The sequence below is a fragment of the Nestor notabilis genome, unplaced genomic scaffold, assembly GCF_000696875.1.
Source record: "Nestor notabilis isolate BGI_N333 unplaced genomic scaffold, ASM69687v1 scaffold23663, whole genome shotgun sequence".
NCBI classification, from domain to species: Eukaryota; Metazoa; Chordata; class Aves; order Psittaciformes; family Psittacidae; genus Nestor; species Nestor notabilis.
In genome coordinates, this window is record NW_009922731.1 from 7,183 (window position 1) to 28,671 (window position 21,489).

The window sequence follows — 21,489 nt, forward strand, 5'->3', positions numbered from 1 at the left end:
TACGCATAGTGAAGATCATGTGAAGACTTAAGGCTTCAACTATCACTGAACTCTTATTTACATTTCCTCATGGATGTTAAAGAAGCTTGAGTTATGCTCACTCCCATCCCTTTAACCAGTCTTAAGCTCCGTTTTCAGGTTCTTACTTTTCACTAGTGCACCACATTTTTAGTTAGTTGGGTACCTTTCCTTTTCAAAGCCAGTATTACTGGTAATTTCCCATGTCAGCAATTTGCTTGTGTGTTTAGGATTTGTTTCCATCAATGCTGCCACAGTGAGTTATTTTAAATTTATTTTCTGCAAGATTACTTTCATGTGGAAAATGCTCTCTGCAGCTGTCACATTCTCTGCTCCATGTGTTCTTCCTCTCTTCAGTCATATGCCTCTGGGGTCCGTAATTTGTCTGGTCTTAAACAGAATTACTTGGCTTGCCAACTGTTCTTTCTTTCCAGCACTGGCTGTAAAAATGGTAAAGTGCTGGAAAGGAGTGAAGTCATGAATGTGTGGGACTGCTGCACTAGGTCAGGCTAAGTACAGTTCTTGGCTCATACCTTTCGCAAAACGCCTTGAATGCTTTTCTGACATGAAATAGTGCACTTAAGGGGTGGCAGTAGTGTCCCAGTGTTCAGTTCTCTTTAATGCAGGTTTAGAGACAGAAGAGCTAGAAGCTGTGTGTTCAAGTCCACATCTATCTACTAAATTTATTTTTTTTTCTTAAGGTTTTCTGAAGGTCATATCAGAACAGTTCTAGCCTCCGTGGGCTTGCCCAGGCTTATACGGGAGCATCAGAGTTTTAGTTGAATGTACCTTGAAATACACCATTTATGTAGTTAGAGCATACTGTGCCTTAGCTGCATTTGGTATTCTTACTGAAAGAGAGCAAAGTCTAATAAAGCTTAAGTTTTTTTATTTTATTTATCGTATTCTAATTCTCTCTCTGCTTCAGGTTCAGGACCTGTTTAGTATGTCAGGCTTTGTGTAGCTTTCCCTGTGTGGTCATGTTTTCCCCTCTAGATATGGGCACGGAGTTGGTTTCAGGTGTAGCTGACATTAGGGTACTTAACCATGCGTTATTCATAACTAATTCAGGAATTACATGAATAGACTGGCTGCTTATGCTTTCATTTGTCTTACAAGCATGTTCAAAATGGAAAAGTTAATACATGCTAATGCACACATAGTGGGTTAATTTTGCTAGTGTCATTGAAGTTAGTATATGATTCATGAGATGTCTTCCCAGGGACATATCCTGATTACATACAGATTCTGTATATCCTGATGCTTCGTCTATAACACAAAGCATCCTTTCAGATGCTAAGTTTCCTTGTTAAGAATCATCTACAGCATAATGTGGAAAAGACTGGCTAAACAGATTATAGGAGTTGCAACTTACTGGTCAAGTTCCTCAGAGTAGCTTCCTAATTTTCTGCAGTATAATGCTGACGTTCCCTTTCTGAAAACTGTCAAGACAAGCAGACCATGAATCAGCCATCAGAATCACCAGTATGTTTCTATCTGTGTCCTGATCAGCCTGGAAGTATTACAGAGGATTTTGCTGATTATTAATTTTTCAAAAAATAAAAATGTGTTTCTAGGTAGTTATTAACATAAAATAGATGATCTCTTAAACTTTGCTGTATAAAAATTATTTGTTTGATGTAAGAGGGCTAAGGATCTTTTGCCAGGTAAGTGAATACTTAAAGGAATGCAGCTTACAGGAATTTTCCATGCACAAGGATGTGAGTTCTGTTTAAATGGTTGCTGTGTGTAAGGAAGAAATGATAGCTATCTGATGCTCTTAAGTACAGATAGATATTTGAAGTCATAAGTTACATGTCATTGTCTCCAATCTTTTCTCCTATTGAAATGGCTTCCACAGAGTACTTTACCATCCCAGAAACTCCTGAAGACAAGAGGCCAATGAAAAAGCCCTATTTCAAGAACCGAAGAGGGATACAGTATCTAGATGTGTCTTCAGACAGCGAAGATGAACTACCAAGAAGCTTCAGTGCTGCAAAAGAAAACTGGGCTCCAAGGGGAGATGCAGTTTTAATGTATGCATTAATTCCGTTTTCTGTAATGTTTCTGCAACCTGATACAATGTTCTAAATTGAAATACTGAATTGAAAATCAGAGGCTAGGTTCTAGTTTACTGGTTGGTGATTTACCTGCCTTAATTAAACCTTACTGGATTTCCAGAGAAAAAGAATCCAGCTCTTAAGCCATTTACTCAGAGAAGATGCTTGGAAGGGAGGAACTCTTTAATACTGAATGATATGTGTGCTGTTCATTGTATGTTCGTGCATTTGCCCCTCTGAAATCCTCTTAATGGCATAAGAAAGCTTAACCATAAAATACTTGCTTTATTAGTTTTAAACCATATTGGAGTTGCTTTTAGCTTGTTCCATTTTTTTTCTGAAACCATGATGAACAGGAAATCAAGTAGAGCTTCAGTGTGAAGTATAAGAGCTAAAGTTAAGTGTTTGTTGTATGATGTGTTTGCTATGCTTAGTGAAAACTTATTTTTTCATGATATGGAAATTTATATATTTGAATTAGCTGGGAGGGCAGAGAATACTGTGCAAGAGTCACTTGTGTGGGTGCTAAAAAGGCAGCACTGAGAGTGCAGAAGAGATAAGATGTAGACAGATATTTTCCACAACCAGTTGGAATGGTTTAAAAAAATGCCTGCTACTTATTACCTGCTAGTTATATGTCTGTGTGACTGACAGGTGCTGATTGTCTGTGCCCCTTAAATGTTCTTGTGCTATGCAAAACAAGATGGCTTAACCTGTTTTTTGATAGTCTATCTGAACTAATCTGTGGAAATAGATTAGGGAAATAGTAACCTTAACAGGCATAGTCTCTTGTCAGATTTTCAGTCCTCAGAGCATGGAGTTACTGGAGCAGAAATTCTTGAATTTTTTTTAATGCATCTTCCCCACAGTTTCAACCTAAGGGAGATACTTGGTAAGAAAAAGCAAAAATAGTGGAGTGAACTCCTGTTTCTGTCCATGGCTTAAGCTGTTGATTGTGCAAGGGTACAGAGATGGCAAGATGGCTGCATGCACCATATAGGCTTTTGTGCAGTGCTGTGTGAACATAGTTACACTGCTTCTGGGATCAGCCTGATTTGGAAGCACTACAAGCAGGTTTTTTTACCATGTGATGCTGATGCTAATAAGCTGTGCAGGATCCAACTTGCAGAGACACAGCTTGCAATTTCTAAACTGTGCTCTGATTACTGGGGGTGAGAGATGGACAGCAAAATGGCTCCTAGTGGGAGAGATGAGCCTAAGTTACATTCTCTTGTACTTGTCATTATTCGTACATAGCCACTGGTCTCATTCACCCCAGTACCCAAAACTTCGGCATGGTGTGTTGGCTTGAGTGCTAATCAATGTGTGCTGAACCCAGTAAGCTGTCTCACAAGTGGTATTCAGCTGAGCTAATAAATGATTTGGGAGCGTGGCAAGAGTTAGCTTGGATCTGGTCAGGCTTATGAGCTCTGGCTTGTGCTGAATTTAGCCTGGCTTTGCACAGAATTGGTCAATCGAGTGTCCTTGCACTGTTCATTTTAGTACATGTGTTACCTAATGTTTGAGGGGTTTGTGAATTCTTTTCTTTTTGCAGTGTATCCCAGCACCCACTTATCCTGAATCAGGGATACTTATTTCTGCAGAAAGCAGAAAGTTCAGAGCAAAAAGCACAACTTTTCTAAAGGAAGTGTGCTGCAAGCTTTACTACCAAAGTTACTGTCTAGACTCTGTTGGAAAACAGAACTCTAACACTCAACACTGAACAGAACTCTTTTGTGGGCTGGAGTCATACTCATGTAACAGTTAAATGAGTGTTTCTTCTTGCTTGGTAAGAATGTGATTATGATTATACGGAGAGGACAAGGTTTCTGATGTGTACAGCTCTGGCTTTGCTGACAAGTATCTAGATGTTGACCCCCCATAGGAAATGATAGGGTAGTTGCAATGCTGAAATGTGTTTACTGCAAACAGAAGACTGCACATAATCATATATGCTTTATTTTGTCCTGAATTAGAGGTACTGCTTTAAGTACAAGTCGATTCAGTGTTACTGAATGCATCTAAACACATTTTGTGAGATCCCACTGGTTTTGGTTTATGGTAATGTTCTGGTAGAGTAAAACATCCATAAGCAACAATAAATTTTAATTCTTTTTCTCCTTCCCCGTCCATCATAGCTCTGAACAGTTGAATGTTGATGAAGAGTCTGAAGATGAACTGTCCCAGCTGACTTATGCTGGGGATCCACTGTCAACTGTGAAGAAGGGTGTAGAGGAAGGCCTCAGAGCTGCAAAGCTGCAAACACTGAAGGACTTTTTTCCTGAAAAAAATGACCAAGAATTGCGAGAAGTAATGATGTTATTTTGCTTTATTTTCATGACTGTTCTGTAGGCAGTTTTCCTAAGCCTCTGGCTTTATTATAGGGAACAGCCTTGTGCTACTAAGTGTTATGTAGTACTGATGGCATTTATTCTTAGCAGAGTGTAAGGTAGCTCCTGTATCAGCAGAACTTTGTAGTACATAGACGCTATGCAAATTTTTGTCCAAAGTTACATAGCCACAACATTTTTGAAAGAAGACAGAGAAATATTAGGCAATTCTGTTGTTCCTTCATGAAGGATCTGGAACAGTCTTTCCTGACAAAACCTAAGCAACTGGTGAAGGTGATTAAGGAAAAATCATTACCCTTTTGAAAAGGAAATTTTTTTATTATACTAGAATAGTGAGATGCCATTTACAGATATGGAAAGATACTTGGGAATCAGGATTCTTCATAAACTCTTTATATTTGTAACCTTTAGGCCATTTGCTTCTGTTGCAGTTATCTTGCTTGCAAAAAACATTCTGAAAGTTACCTATTTTGAGCTTACACATGGATGGAGAAAGAATCTAGGATTGTAAGGAAATACAGATAAACTTTAAAGCATGTTATAAGTTTTGGGCATGTACTTTCAGGAAATTGAGCAATGTGACATAAGTCACAGACATACAAGCATGAGTTAAGAAATTAGTTTTTTGGATCATCTGGTTTTGCAATAGTAACATAGAATGGCTTTTAAAAAAGATCCTTAAGTAAACCTGCATGGTGTGTTTGAAGTAGGAAAAAAAGTGATAATAAATGAGATTGTATTAAAAATGTTTTCCTTTAGGTTTTTTTAAAAAAGTTCCCAAATACAGCTTATGTGATCAGTCTAGCTAACTTGGTAATGTTAATTTTGTTTTGGATTTTGAGATACATGTATTTTTGAGGTGTTTTTTTAAAGTATATTTCAATCATGCTGGTCTATCATTGTCCTCTGTTCAACTGGATTAAATCTCATCACTGAGCAGTTGTCTTTCTTTTTTTTTTTTCAGTTATTAGAATCAGCACATACAATGAATGAAGCTGCTGGTTTGCAATTCAGTTATGAAGGTATGTTTAACAACAATAAAAAAACCAAAACCAAACTTTACGAGCTGTAGCTAATTCAATAAAGTAAACTTTGTTGGGAGGTATTTAAAAAGTGGTAAAGCATATGCTAAAAGTTATACATTGTTTGCTTATTGTAATAACACAAAACTGAAATGACAGGCTTTGCAAGGGGAAAGATGAGAAGAAGATGTGGACCAAAATCCAATGTAAGAACAAAAAAGGGGAATTTGTTCTGTGAAGCTCAGGATTGCTTTACATGTGTGTCATGAAGTGAATTATGTTCCTGCTGGTTCCTTCCTTGCCCAGGAGTTGAGGCAAATAGTAATGGGCTAGCAACTCTGAATTTATGCAGTCTCATGCTGTTATCAAAAAAACCCCAAAAGAAATAAAACCAAAAAGCCCAACACATGATGTGGGAGTGTGTAGGAAATGGTAAGCACGTAAAAGCGTCATAATTCTTGAGCTTTGGGTTTGTTTCTTGACATCACCTAAGTCCAGGGTTAAATCTCTTGTTTATAAATCTTTTTGACTGATGTACTGCGATCAATGGGGGAAGAGAGGAAGGTTGGTATGAGTATTAACATCATTATAAAAAGCTGAAGATTCCAAATGCAGTTCAGTTGTTGCACAGTTTTCCTGAGATATCTTCGTGTTTTGGAGATGATGGGAAAAGCTATTTATGATCACTTTTGATTACTTTAGTTTTTCTAAGTGGTTCATGCGTCTTTTCATGCAGTATCCTGTGGATTTTGAAGCAGTGTGTCTAGGAAGCTCATGTGCTGAGGGAGAACAGGTTTAATCCTCCTCTGAAGTAGTAGATCTATTGCTAATGCAGTTCCCCATTGTACTTGCCATATTTTCATGTTCTGATTTTTATATACAACTTCAAAGATTTTTTAAAACAATTATCAGAAAGCTTTTTTTACCCAACCAGACCAACATTTTGAGGTTACCACTGTGATCCGATTCTGTAGATGGGACTTCTTGGATGCTGGCAATAGAAAACTAAAGCTGACATATTTTTGAGGGACACACTAATTCTGAGTGCTGCTGCTCCTGGAAAATCCCTTCCTGGAAAACTATGATTACTTTTCAAGGGTTTTGATTAATATTAAAGCAATTTAAGCAAATACATAACCTTTGTTGAAGTTCACAGTGTTTGAACCAAAACACTTTGATTTCTGCTATGTAGGACCTGCCTTTTGGCCATTTTTGTGTTGATCTAAGAATGCTATTTCACATAGTTTCAATGCAAGCCCACAGAAAAATCTTGGCAGCAGAATTCTCACTAATCACAGCTGTTGTATAAAATACTTAGTGAGGAGTAAGCATGCCTGAAAGTGATGGTATAAATCACATCATTTTGGACACATTTTTAAAAATCGAGACGTTCGTGAACATCTGCTTATCTATGTCAATTTATGATATGCTTAACTTGTTGTGAAGCATTGATTGTGAGAGAGATCAGGGACAAGATACTGTTTTGTGAAGCATGGCTTTGCTAAAAAAGTGTGGCTGAGTCATCCTCAAATTTTTCTGTCTTTTCAAAATGACAAAAATTTGTATTTATAGCATGAATTCAGTATTGTATGTAGCTAAAACAAGAAGCATTGCAGATGACTTAGAGGTATGACTTATAGGTATGTGACACTGAAAATAGGTATGTAAATGAAAGAAGTGAAGTTATATTGATACCTGTGGCTTGTGATTTGTTTCTGATGGTGTTTTCTATGCATCTTAAAAACCATGAAATCAGTGAGAGTGCTTCTGAGCTGAAGGGTCAGCTAAACCTGTCTGATGTTCACTGCTTTTTGAAGAGGCAGAAGTGACTGTTTTGTAATGTAAGGAATGTCACAGTAATAAGGCTTCTTTTGTAGCGGTAGCAGCAAATACCAGTTGAAGTAATTGCAGATGTTTCTCTAAATTTTGAAACCCTGGAGCTGCTTTTCACATTGCTCATTAATCATAAAATTTCTGGAGAGAACAAGGATTCCTCTGGAAGGCTTTGTGTGTTCTGCCTCTATACCAAGGATTGTTCCCATCTAGGCATAATAGAGTTTCTTCATCTCCTCAGCTTGTATGCTGTCTTAACACAGGAAGGAATAATTGAATGTACCTTACAAAGTGAATGCTTTCAGAAAGCTGGGATTTTTTGTCACTTACAGATGTGGTGGGTTTCAGAAGAACACAGGTTGATTTCTAATTAATTCTATGTTGATCGTCCAGGCAGGATTGGAAAGGAAGTGTGCTCTGTGTGTGTGTGTGTGTGTGTGTGTGTGTGTGTGTGCTTGTTCACTAGTCACCTCTGGCATTCTGGGAGGGTGGCCAGACATAGTGGTATCAGACATCAAAGCTCGGCAGGCATTTACTCTTCTAAAAAAGATTTAATTTGCAGTACCATTTTATATTTTAGATCATGGACTAAGAATTTTTACAATAATTTGGACTGGTAACAGTTGCTGCTTCAAGCAAAACTTACGTGCAGAAATAATGGTAACGTGTTTGTGAGCTGTGCATGCACAGCAGAGTCAGAAAATGCAGCTGACTGGGCAGGTCTTAATGCTGAGATGATAATCTCTTGATAATCAGCAGGGACCAAAGATATTCAGAACGTTCTGGCTCATATGAACTATTCATAAGTATCATAGTTATCATTGATACTTGGTTATCACTGACTTAATATGCATAGTTTTCTTTCATACATTTGGTTTAGTGTTGAAAACTGTTTGGTGGTAACCTCTCCGATGTGCAGCTGAGCCAGAAATCAATCATCAGCGCTTCCAGATTGGCAGCACATATTCCAACTTGTGATTGGGGCTCAACCTTCATTAAATACCAACTTTCCAAAAGCAGTCAGCTTCAAATAAAACCAGACAGACCTTTATGCAACTTATGTGTAAAACACTTGGCAATTATTTAAAAAAACAAAATAAGCAAAGCTATTTCAGTTGTACTATATGAGAGGTAATTGCTTGATTAATTGCCAAACTACTGAAGAAAACTTAGGAGGTAAATAAACGTGTACTTTCAAGCAACTGCTTTGCTTGAAGTTTCAATGTATGTGTGGACTATAATAGGAAACTATTACGGAGACTGGTAAACATCTTGTGCAGTCAATAAGTAGCTATTACAGTGTTGGTTTGAATGATGCTGCTGTTCTGGGGTGAGCTTAATGAAAGTAATTAATTCTTCCTTTCTGCCTCAACTCTTTTTAAAGCTGCTTCTCATAAAAGGAAACATAAAGATACTCCCCCAACTTGCAAAAAGAGTACTGACCAAGTCACAAAAAAGACAAAGACAGATTACGTAAGTACTGTTTTTTCACTCTGTGCATTGTAAAATAAGTGCAATTACCTGACTTGGTCAGTGACGGTGGTATTGTGGACTTAGTGTGTTTCATCAAAAAGTCTAATCAAATTCAAATCTTGCCATCTGAATGAAGTTTTTCTGCATTCTTCTCCTTGGGAATTCTGAATGGAATTATCTGCTTTGTTCTCCAGTGTTTGTGGGTATGTATCCCAATAGCCTGTTTACTGCTTTTGTGGAAGTGGTTACAAAGGAGACTTTACTGAATTATTACCCAGTCACCCTAGCAAACGGTACTTCACTGGACCTGGTTATATGCAGGTTAATTTCTGTGCTTTAACAGTTCCATTACAGTTAAAAGGGGAAGGATTGGGAAAACATAAATCTGAAATACGTTTTTTTAGAGTCTGTAATAAGAGAATTGTAGTGAGAAAACATGCAGGGTTGGTTGCTAGGTTGGGGGTTTTTTTCCCCTTACTTTTGCTTTTCCTCTGGTTCCTAAGGTTGTTCCTAAGACTAAAGCATACTTTGCCAGCCACTGTGCCATACTGTAGCTATACTGTTAATGATACCACAGGCTCACTGAGGAAAGGAACATTGTCCTCTGTTACTAGGAGTGCTTCTGGGTGATCTGGTTTGTGATCTTTCAGCAAATAGCATCATTCAGCAAAGTAAATATTGGTCAAGCCTGTTGGCATCTCTGCTGTAGATAAGTAGATCTGTAACCAGTTTGCATTCAAAGCTCTGTGAAGAAACTTGTGTAATTCTTTGTGGCGCATACATAACAGAGCAGCTTGTGGCATGTAGCACTTTTTGCACTGGTTCATAAAAAAACCTCCCTATTTGCAGGCCTATAGTAGCTGTTAGCGAAGCTGTTGTTGATGAAAACTTTTGCCAGGTTTTGATGTGACTCCATGGTGCTGTGACGTAGTATTCGTGGATTTTTTTTTTACCTGTACATGTTCATATAAACACACCATTTGACATAGTTGTAGACTCTGGTGTGTTAAATACTGCATGCTTAGTGATCTAACCTAAGTGACTCTTAACCCTGCCATCTTCTGCCTTAAACATCCAGAATCGCTGCTTTGTATTTTAAATCAATACAGACTAGCTAGTTCTAAATTATTTATATTTTGGTATGTACCTTCGCACTGTGTATGTTTATCAAGTAAAGAATGCCAGTCTTTCAAGACTGAAGACACTTCCTATGCTTATGAAAGTTTTGGTTTTACATCAGCTACAGACAAGGAATCACTTCTGCAAATCAGATTTGTCTTAAGTGCTTTTGTAATTCAGAATGTCTCTTTAAGGATAAACAGTGTTGATTACGTTTGATTGGTTTTAATTGTGGGGGTTTGGTGGTTTTTGGTTTGGGTTTTGTTTTTTTTTTTTGCTTGTTTCTAGGCTCATAGTTTACATTAAACCTACTAGATTTCTTTTTTAAATGTAGCTGGATGAGGCAGATCCCCAAAGACAATGGGAAAGGCAAGAGATGCTGGTGAAGAAGCTGCAAAATACGTTCCCTGCATTGGATAAGGAGGTGAGCTCATCTCTCGTGATGGCGTATCAGATTTTGACTTCTTGAGAAAATTGCAGCTGTTGATGATCCAAACTAAACAGGCCTTACACCAGCAGTACTCTTGGAAAGAACTCAGAGTAGGAAGGTCTTCACTGCTGCTGCTTATGGCATGTTGTTTCTGAGAGCAGTTGGATGTAACCAGAATATGGAACTTCTCATCCTACTTTTGGTCCTGTGACAAGCCTGGCATAGTCAAATTTAATGACCTATTTTAAAAATGCATGAGGAAATTATCCCTCTGTCTCACATTCTCCCTTTAACAACCAGATAGACTGTGTGCTTTGTACTAGTTTAGTACCTGATGATACTCAGTTACTGGTCAGGGCATTTTAATACCATGCTTTTTTTTGGAAGCAAAGCTTACTTATGTGTGTTCTAACCCTTTTGAAAAGTGGAGTGCAGCTCTGCCTGAACTGAGTGTATAAGCATAAACTGACTTGTTTTCTCCTTTTGATTTCCTTTTATTTTGAATAATCTGATTTATAAGGGGTTTTTTTTGCCTTATGCAGTTAAAATTGTTAGTGCCTTAACGTTATGCACAGAAAATTAGTTTTTGCTTATCTTGTCACAATACAAATTTTCTTTTACTAGGAACTGAGAGATGTACTTCAGGAACATGATTGGGTATTTCATGAAGCACTGGAGACACTGAGATTATTTGCAGAAGATGAGGGTAAAGACAGATTGATAATCCATTTTATCTCAGGATGAAACAAGAAGACTTGTGATACAAATAATTTCTAATGTCCACCAATGACAGTCCTGACAGCCGTATGCCTAGAAACTTGCACTGATACTTAAAATTAGTATTATGAGGAAGATAAGAGTTTTAAGCATCATGATTATTTTATCTTTTGCTCTTTAAGCAGAGATAAATATCTTTGCCTTGCTAATACAGATTTGTGTACGAAGTTCTAATTACCTATGGGTATATCATAAAATATGTTTTCAAATGTCTCAAAGCTGACATCTGCTCCCCTCCTGCTTATTTAAAATTAAGTGCTGTTTTTAACGGCAGTAATTTGTAAATCGGTGATTGCTGATAAATGCATAGGTGACAAGTGACATATGCTATTTTATCCTTCTAAAATACATTATAGGAGAGAAAAATACTAGAAATAGGCCCTAAATTATGCAACCAATTTACAAATACCAGTGCATTAAATGTGGTAGGGAGCAAGCACTGTGATTCTGGGTCAATCTGTTGAGTTACAACTTAAATAATATTTAATGAGTTGATTACTTTTCAGTGTTAAATGGCTGTCAGAAATGTGTATGTTTTGCTGTATCAGCTACTTGGGTATTCTTGGGATAGGATTGAATTCTTTACAAGTGGAGTTATCAGTTTGCGTGAGGTTGGGTCCTTGCTGCTACTTCTAAGAAGGTAGACATCGGGGTTGGAGTCAATCAGCAGTGAGCTGAGATTGGGCAGAAGAGAAACATTACAAGTGCTTTCTTCCAAAGAAGAATGCTGTACTGAGATGTAATAAAATGAAAAAAATACCTAATATTTGTGTTGAAAGTAGGCTTGTTTTCTGAAATCAGCAGAATTAATCTCTCTGCAGTTGGGTGGAGTGGGACCAGTATCTCATCCCAGTGATACATCAGAGTTCTAGCTGCTGTTACCTCAGAGCTGCTGCAGTTCACACATACTACATTGTATTGATTGCCTGTATTTTAAGATAGCTACCTTCTGCTATTTGAGCAGTATACAAGTTAGCATTGCTCATCTTATACTCACAGTTGGTATTAGTTACATGTTTTAGACAGACTTCCATGGTGTTAGCTACTCTTCGTAATACCTGCTGTTGACTTGTGGTGTATTAAATCCTAGAACTTTGTTTTATATTTATATAGGTTTTATTTTCGAAGAACAGTATGTTTTAATTTGCTCTTAACCAGTATGCATTGACTTGTTGCCTTCTATATTACATGCATAGACATAGAATTTGCTCCCCACTGTGACAATTCTGACTGGACCAAAACCTCCGACAAGAGCAGAAGTGGTAAGAGTAAAGAGAAGCTGAAGAAGCAATCTCCCAGAAGAAAGGAGAGCATCTTTTGGAGAAAGAGCAAACGCCAAATGAACATTTGGAATACTAAAAGAGAAACAGACTCAGAGGACAAGTCAGCTTCTGAAGATGACGGTAGTGTCTTTGACGAGGACTACAGCAGCGGCAACGAAGTGGTGGAGGATGGCTACAAAGCGAAAATCCTTAGCTTCCTGCAGGATGCTTCCACAAGCGAACTGATTTTGATTCCCCAGTGTTCTCAGAAAACAGCTCAGAAGATAATAGCACTCCGGCCCTTTAATAGCTGGGAGGCTCTGGTAGGTCTGCATTCTTCTTTTTCTATCCCCAGCCTGCCTAGAGTCAAGGTGGCTTCAGCCTAGGGAGGCTTAGATGGGTGGCCTTATCCTGATTAGGCTAAAATGCTATGTTCCTCCTAAGCCAATAGCGTTTCTAATAGTGTCATATGACCTGATTTTGAATGAATTAAGGGGTGATTTTTCTGGAAAACTCAAGCTGATTGGCTGACTTTACTGTCACTCACTCTGTAGCATAGAAAGTTGGTTGATTTCACTGCAGAAGAAGAAATTAGAGCTTTCACTTGGAAAGGAGGTGTTTGCTAGCCTCTCCTGAGCTCTTACAGCTGAAAACCCATGCAGGAGACAAGAACGTGGCAGGACCTTTGCTGCAGACACTTGAACAGCAACAGCAGCAGCTTCCGGGGTAGCTCCATGATTGAAGGTGCCAGCATGGATATTTTCAGTTGCATAGAAGAAACAGTCATTTTTGGGGGTGGGGGGGTGTTTGTTTTTTTTTTCTTTAATCTACTGCAGCTTAGTCTCCAGCATGGTTTTGCTAGCTGAGCAATGCAGCCATTTTTAGTGGAGCAAACTGCTGTGATTTTATTAATACAAGGTAAAGTATCAGAAGGCTAATCCACAACAGAGGGAAAACGATACCTCCTGGTAAGTAGATTATCTGCTGTCACATGGATGTTACTTTCAAATGTTTCTCATGGTTTGTTGCCTTTACATTTTATGAAACTCCGATAAAGTGCAAGACATCAGACCCGGTAAGAGCAATGCTGGTAAAAACTTTTGACATGCATTATGGCAGATTTTCTTGGTTTAGTTTATTAGCGCTTTGGATTTTAAAGCGGTAACTGTGCATAGGCCGTCTTGCAGAGTAATTGGTATGTTTTATTATCAGTATGTATTCCGAAACCTCCCCTTACTGCTGTATGCAAGATCTGCTTGTGTTTTTTCAGAGCAGAATAGAACTTCTTCAGTATGTGTAAAACAATAACACTTACTATTCGGTGTGTGAAATGTTTTACCACAAAATAGTAAAAGATACTAGACAGATTCTAAGGAAAACAAAATGATCTTTGTATGTTGTGTTGCAAGGCACAGAGACAAGAGGAGGATAGTTGGGAAAAAATCCAAGGTGCAGGTATGCTGCTAAAGAAATCTGTTTTGCCCCAAGCCTTTGGCTTCTCCCGGAACATCTGTCATATGGCTATTACTTTCTAAACTTGTTGGATTTTGTCTGAGCTTAATTCTTTGCAGAAGTATTTGCTACAGGGCTGTTCTCCTTTTCTGTGTAAAATATTTAATAGAAAAAAAGCTGCATGGGCCTGTTTGCATTCAAAATTTGCCCTTCATAAAGATTCCTAAAAAAAAATCCTGCTGTCAGCAACCACATGTTTATATAGTACTGTGAATACTTGCCCAGAGTAGAGGCAGTTTGCAGCAGATTTTAGCAGATGTTTTGTATCAGTGTGGATTTAATTGTTTGTAAAGATCCAGTAGCTCAGTGACCCAGTGTTTTTCTACTAATTAAAAAGAGTGGTAGAAAAATGGAGAGAACCGATTCAGCATTAAAGAAATTGGCTTGTTTTTAAGGTTTCTTTTTACTGTAATGGTATATTTTATAATATAATGTAAAGCGCTGGAAGTTGTTACCACTTGCTCATTATTAGAATTGAGAAAGATCTCTCAGCACAAGCTAAAGACTAAAGCCTACTTGTATGGAAATTGGTCATCTTATTCCAGGAATACATAAATTAAAATGGGTTTTTTATTGTAGACAACCTTTTTAGGTTGGACTTGTCCATCTTATTCTGTATACTGCAGTAGCGTATGAGTGAGGAGGTAGAAACTCAAGGGAAGGTAGCTTTGGCTTTTTTGTCTCATTTTGTTTGGCTGCAAATGTACACACTGCTGCAAAAAACAAACTAGCAGGAAATCCAGAAGCACCTTTCACCAGAGCAAACTTGCAAAGGAAAGCAGCAAATGCATCAGATTAGAAATGGGGGCTGCTTAAAGTGGAGCTGGAGTTTGTAGACCGAGGTTGAGGCTGATTTTCATCCCTAAGGAGTAAAGTGGAATCCCATATCCCTTTCAAGTGGTGTAAAGCAAGCCTGGGCAGGACATGCTGGCATGTTGGTTACGCACTGAGGAGCACTGCTGCTGCCCTGAGCTCCAGTGGACCTTCCACAGCACATGCCGTGGAAGCCCATGGGTTCAGTTGTCTGTGGTGGTCTCACTGCTCTGTGTTCTGCATGACAGGGCAACATTGTGTGTTCCGCATCCAAACCAGTGGCTGAAGTTTTTCTTGTTTTAAATTTGAGACTAATGTAATTGCGCTGATGCGAAACAATACAATTTCTGTTTGTAACAGATGGCTTCATTCTCCACACCTTCATTTAAAGGTTACATGATTTATATTCATGCCAACTAAAGCTTTAGGCATCAAAACAGATGTCGAAATTTTTAATAACCTATTAAAAATCACATTCCTTATGGCTCTCATATCTAAATAGAGGTGTTTATTTAGAAAACTTCACTGTGAGTGTTGACATGTGTACCTTGGCCTCGTTTAATCTATGAGTGTTGGTAAACTTTCTGGGTTTTCTTTAAAATGGAACAAAACCACAAATAAAGAAAACCCCAAAACTGTGCTAGCAGGCTCTCAGTAGAGGGCACCATTTCGTTAATTTATTTTTTTTTCTCTCTCTCTGCTTTTACTCTGCAATGTGGCAAAATTGATCAGTTACTAGCTAGGTAATAGGTTTTTAAAGGAAGGAATTCTAGGGGGATATGCGCCTGTGAAGTTTGTGCTAAAATTTGACACATCCCTGGTAAAAATTTCAGAAAAATCTGTGTGGAAATTACTTCTGTTTTAACAAAAGAATGGCAAATCCAAAGGACCGTCTATTCTTCAGTTCTTTAAATCCATAAATAAAGGAGATGTCTGTTCTTTACAATAAAATAACTTCATGCATAAATATGCATGAAAATACTATAATTACAGATATGACCGCAATTACTGCAGAAATAAATTTATTAGAAAGTTTTACACTTTCTGCAGACAGCCCTACATGGAATCAAGGAGAAGCTGGCGGGCCTGAAGGGTCAGTTTTGACACAACGACAGAGTGCCTGGCTCTAAAACCAGAGAATATCCATATTGTAGTGAAGATAATGAAGTTTAGGGGAAGGAAACACGAAGTAGTGTGGCCTTGAGGAAACAAGTGGTAGAAGTAAGGATTCTGTGTTAAAATTAATAAGGCTTTATAATTGAAAAGGGAAAAAAAGAAGGTACATTTAAGTTTAATTAAAGACACTGTCACATGGTAGGTCTGTGGTTGGCACAAGGTTGTGAGAGTGAGACTTGTAAGTAGCAATTCTCACAACAACAAAGAAATCAGGAGCTCGTGGAGAAAGCTGGTGTTGATGATTGGTGCAGGAAGGATTGTGACTTGGAGATACTATTTTAAAGAAAAATAAAAATTGATGCTAGATTAGATGCATAGTATAGAAAGCATGAGTGAGCCACCTCTGCTCTTGGCAGACTGAGAGTACAGAGCAACAGAGGAAGTTAGCCTTGGTCAAGGTGGGAACATGTGTAAGGAATATTTGAAGTTTTGAGAGGAGATTGGGGTGCCATTGCTGTCTTGAATTCCTTGCTGCCTGCAGTAGCTGTGGATTTTCACCGTAGCACCTTTGTTGCTATTATCAGTGTTCACAGTATTTATTTTTTTTCCCTTCATTATTTTGCAGCTTGCAAAAATGACTAAGACTGCTGGTTTGACTGAAGACATAGTGTGGAACTGCAAGACACTGCTGAAGGAGAGGGACGTGGTTCTAAAGCTCATGAATAAATGTGAAGACATTTCAAGGAAACTGACAAAACAAGTAACCAGGCTTACTGTAGATGGAGCATGCGGATGGAACATTGCACAACCTTCCATTCTGAATAAGAGGTATCTTTCCCTTTTTTATTCTTAAAAGGGTGTCAGACAGTAAGGTATACTTGTGAAGACTGAGATTTTCAAAGCTGCGGTGTCTGAAGGTGGAGTTGCAAATGTTTGACACTTAGCCAGCTCTCAGTGAGGTAGACAGTGATGTTCAAGACTTGGGGGAATCCAACAGACGCTTTCAAGCATATCAGGAAAGCTCGTGAGGTTTTAGAACAGTGCTCAATGCCTTGTTTTAGTTCCAGTTTTTCCATGAATGTAGAAGCCAACTTTGAGTGATGGGATCATGAGTTGTCAACTTACTTCAAATCAAAGACCAAACAAAATTGCTTTTGTAATGGGGGACCTTATATTTCAAAGATGCTAAATCAGGATTTATCTGAGCAAACTTGAAAAGTTTATCAGCTGGACTTAAGATCTTGGTCAGGAAGTTCAGATGTACAAAATTACCTGGAACCCTGTATCCAGTGGGACAGGCACCGGGGATGTGATATGGAGAAGGTTTTATTTTAGAGAGGTAAATTTGTAAGATTTTCCAAATGACTATTGGGAATAAAGAAAGAGCTTAGGAGGAACAGAAACGGATATGGTGGGGGAACATTATACTAAGGGTTGGGAAGCATAGGGGTGAAGTGGGAATGGCTGGAGTAGCAACCTGGATTAGGCTTGGAGGTTGTTAGTAGTAAATAGCAAAAGGATTTTCAGCTGTGTCAGAATAAAACCTGAGATGAAGAAGAAACTGTTTGGAAGGAGCTTATTAGTGATGCTGCATCATTGGCAAAAAATGCTGAACCAGGTGGGTACGTTTTGTAGATTGTATGTGTTTGATGCCAACACCACTAGCAGTTGTACAACAGAGCAAACTTAGTGATGCAGCTGCTAAATGCTGCTTAATTTTTTTGTGGATTTTAAAAATTGCCGGTTGTGTAACTGAATTTAACTGGTCATGGATCACTGATTTTAGAAGAAAGGTGTGTATTAACATTAATTTTGATCATTTAAGATGTTGAAAATTCAGAGAAAATACTTAACAAGGTTCAGAGAATCTCTTCGGTAGTCAGGTGACTGATTAAATAAAGTATGTGGTTTTCACTACCTGAGGAGATCTGGAGGGAATTAAAATATGGCAAGTGTTAAACTTACTATTCTGTGATTAACTTACGCGTAAAGTTGTGTTTCATGGAGAAACAATTAAGAAATCAAGCTTAACACGTCCCCATCTTTTTAACAGTTTTGTTCTCAAGCCGTATCAGAAGATCGGTTTGAACTGGCTAGCACTGTTGGATAAACATGGATTGAATGGCATATTGGCTGATGAAATGGTAAGTGTAAACCTTATTCAAGAATTGTTGAAAACTTTGCAAAAATTACTTTGGATTCTTTCATTTCCTAGAAACCCCAAATGGATTCTAAATAACTTGTTTTAGCTAATATAACTTAAATTGCAAACAGTTTCTCCAAATGTTTAGAAGCTACTGAGCTCTTACTTTCAATTTGAAGGTCAAAGGTAGCCTTGACACTGGCAAGTACAAGATGCATAGTGTCTTCTGATGCGGTGGAAGTAGTTTCTACCACAACAGGTTATCCTCAGATCCACTCATTTTAATACTTCCTTGCCCATAAATATAATTCACTCTACTTCTCCAGCATTTAGTTGTAGTGACCCCCTAATTTCTACACTTCTCTATCAGTTTGAAAACAGGTAGTTAACAATACAGAAAAAACTAACTGGGTAGAAATGTTTTCTACTTCTCCAGCATTTCAACACTCTCTTGTCATTATACTACCTGTAAGTTTTGAAATAAAAGAGAAAAGATTAGGGGTTTGAGGTTTTGTTTGGTGCCAATGCCACCAGTAATTGTACAGCAGAACGAACTTGGTAATGCAGCTGCTAATTGTGTTGTCAGTTGCTTTTAATCCTGGCTTCTGTTCATCTTGTGAGCAACCACGAGTGAATGGATGGGTTTGCTTCACGAAGACGTAGGCAGTGTTTCTCAACTTCCATATATTGCATATTTGTAAGAACTACCTTATGTACGTATTTTGTGGTAGATAAATTTTTAAATCATGATATGGAAGACAGGAAAGTGAGTATTGCCAGAAACATAAGCTTATCTTAAATCTGATTTCCATATTAAATTCCACTTCAGAAATAGCTGGAATATCCTTTGTACAACTGGCTCAAATAGAAAGAACCAGTTAGTTTCCAAGTAATCATTTGTCTGCAGCACTGTTTCAGGAAGGTAAATTTTTCAAGAAGATTTGAGGTATAAACTTGAATAAAATAAAAAACTTCATAAATGGAAACAATGAATCTCCAATGCTCAAATGTTGAGGTGAAAAGATAATTGAGTTTGACTGTAGTTGTACTTAGGAAGGAATTGTCTTTCATAAAACCATGTGGTTAACGATTTTTCTGTGCAGATTTGTAATCTCTAGTTAACATTGACTGCACTGTAATTGCCTTCTGAGTACGAAACACTATTATGTTCTGCAGATTGTAAGTTATGTTTAAATGGATTTGTTTTCTCTTAGGGCTTAGGAAAGACAATTCAAGCTATTGCATTTCTAGCTTATCTTTACCAAAAGGGCAATACAGGTCCGCATTTGATTGTTGTGCCGGCTTCAACATTAGGTAAGTTACAAGCTTCAAAATTACTTGTTTGTTTAAAAAATAAAAAAACGTGGACAGACACTGAAACAGAGATAATTTTGTGAAGGAAAACTTGATTTTCTTATGGTGTTACTCAGCTCCTTAAGGAACTTGAACTGGAATGCAAACCATACCGAAGACATGCTTGTTCTGAATTAATTAGGCCTAACATGGAATTTTTTCCAGTATGGCATGTATGCTTCACAAAAAAGTAAACCTGCTTGTTACAATTTGTCTCTTTTAGCAAAATAGTCTTTATACTTACTAAATGTTGGCTGAAATTCCTAGTCTTCAGGCTGTGCTTAGGATTAGGTTTCATGGCATTTGAAACATTCAGTGTCTTTTTTTCCTCAGAATGTGTCAAAGCAGATCAAAATCCTAAAATGATGAGGCTGACTATCTTTTAGTTAAGTGTTTTGATTGTTCAGTGACCTAAGTCAAAAGCAGAAAGAATATGGTAGAATAAAATATGTCAGCAAAGCTGAGGAGTTTGGAGAAACTAGTTCTCTGGAGAGTTAAATTTGGTTTTGTTGAGTGATTATAGAAAGGAGAAAGTAGCGAGATTAATTTAGACTGAAAATGCTGCTTTTAATAGAAAATGCTTATTTGGGCTTCAGAAACTCCTTTTAACACATAGAAAACCTTCATTGTTTCAGCGTCGGTTTGAAATTGCCATTTTCAGTATGCTTTTAAAATCCACTAGAACCCATTTTTTAAAATGACTCTTTAAGAATGCATGTTACTTAAAACCTGAGGTGTACATAAATGTGTAAACGAAGTTACTTTTCTGAAGTGAATCCTAGAGGCTCATGAATCGTAGTGGCAGGTAGGCTTAAGCCATCCATCATGGGGATGCCTGGAAAGTGCAGTCTACTTGAGCTTTCCTGACACATCCCTGGAGGTGTCTCCTCAGTCCCAGTCTGGGTCTGGCCCGGGCCAAGTGGCATTTAGCAGAGACTCCCTTCTGATGTGTTTTTGGGTCAGCACTTGTGTTGGCTGTTAAGCAGCTTCCCCTTAGGCAAGGCAACATCACGGGTGGCTGCTCCACTGCCTGCACACCTGGAGCTGGGTCGGGCTGTCAAGCTTCCTTGCCTATTCCTGGAGGCACTGTTTCTCCTGATGGAACTCTTCCGGGTGTGAGTACCAACAAGTGCAGTGATTTGCCTTCTGAGCAATTAACTGTCTAGGGAAGAAAGCAGGTTGAAAAGTTAAGTGTTGTGTTATTTTTACATGGTGTTTGCGGACCATGCAGAGTCTGTTTCTGTAGGAGTTTAAAGTACAAGCTGATTAAGCAGGAGTTACTTAAATCCCAGTTGTGGGTTGTTTAATTTTCCTAAATGTTACCAGTTTTTCCAGCATTGAGACAGAAAGTTTCTTAACCTTGAGTAGAATTTAAAGGGATTTGCTTTAAAATATGATGTTTGATTTAATGCTAGGTGGGTCTGAAGTTATATAAGTCATTAATATATAAATTATTTGTTTTCTGTTTATTTTAATGGTGTTTTACAGATAACTGGATAAGAGAAGTTCGTCTGTGGTGTCCTGATCTGAAAGTCCTTTTGTACTATGGTGAGGAATCCAATTTAGAAATTAATCCAATGGTACAGTTGCTTTCATGGTCACCCTAAGTAAAGATGAATTGCTCATGGAAGCATTGTTTTAAGGCAGTTCTTGAAATACACGTACTTATTGCTGAATGTGTTTCTGCATTTTATATGTATATAAATATATGTAATTGTACCCTTCTTATACTTTGTTATTTTATAGGATCCCAAGAAGATAGGAAACGTCTCAGAGTGGACATAATTCATAAAATGGTCGATTTCAATGTGATTGTAACTACGTAAGTACAGCAATTAAACAGTGAGATTTAGTTAGCTTCTACTGACCTCTAGTGGTGCAATATAGCAGGCAATGTTAGAAGTTTGGTGAGATGGGAAAGGAACTTCTTTTTGTTTTCAGTTAACTAGGATTTTATTAATGAGTGACAGATACTATGTAGCATAGGCTTTAGATACTATCTCTTAAGACATATAGTAGATAACGTATTACTGTGTCATAGATTTGCACAGTTTGAGGGAGAGTGTTACTGAGTACTGGCTTATAGAGTAAATTTGCCAGTAGTAAACTGTGTTCTGGTTGGTTACTTCTAGGCAGTTTTACTTATTGCCCTTCATGTATTCTCTTCATAACTCTTCACAATTTTAGAGTTCCTGATTTGATTGTCG

The 21,489-nt window shown here is 37.8% G+C and overlaps 1 protein-coding gene across 1 annotated transcript in view; it reads left to right on the forward strand.

The window, feature by feature from the left end:
* The window catches only part of SMARCAD1 (SWI/SNF-related, matrix-associated actin-dependent regulator of chromatin, subfamily a, containing DEAD/H box 1), a 36,080-nt gene that overhangs the window by 7,128 nt on the left and 7,463 nt on the right, over positions 1-21,489 (forward strand). The window contains exons 2-13 of the mRNA XM_010011781.1: positions 1,880-2,054; positions 4,217-4,388; positions 5,394-5,451; positions 8,669-8,757; positions 10,211-10,300; positions 10,931-11,012; positions 12,280-12,668; positions 16,412-16,614; positions 17,840-17,930; positions 19,144-19,243; positions 20,771-20,830; positions 21,029-21,104. Coding sequence (XP_010010083.1) covers positions 1,880-2,054; positions 4,217-4,388; positions 5,394-5,451; positions 8,669-8,757; positions 10,211-10,300; positions 10,931-11,012; positions 12,280-12,668; positions 16,412-16,614; positions 17,840-17,930; positions 19,144-19,243; positions 20,771-20,830; positions 21,029-21,104 — 1,585 coding nt within the window. The remainder of the gene's footprint in view (positions 1-1,879; positions 2,055-4,216; positions 4,389-5,393; positions 5,452-8,668; positions 8,758-10,210; positions 10,301-10,930; positions 11,013-12,279; positions 12,669-16,411; positions 16,615-17,839; positions 17,931-19,143; positions 19,244-20,770; positions 20,831-21,028; positions 21,105-21,489) is intronic.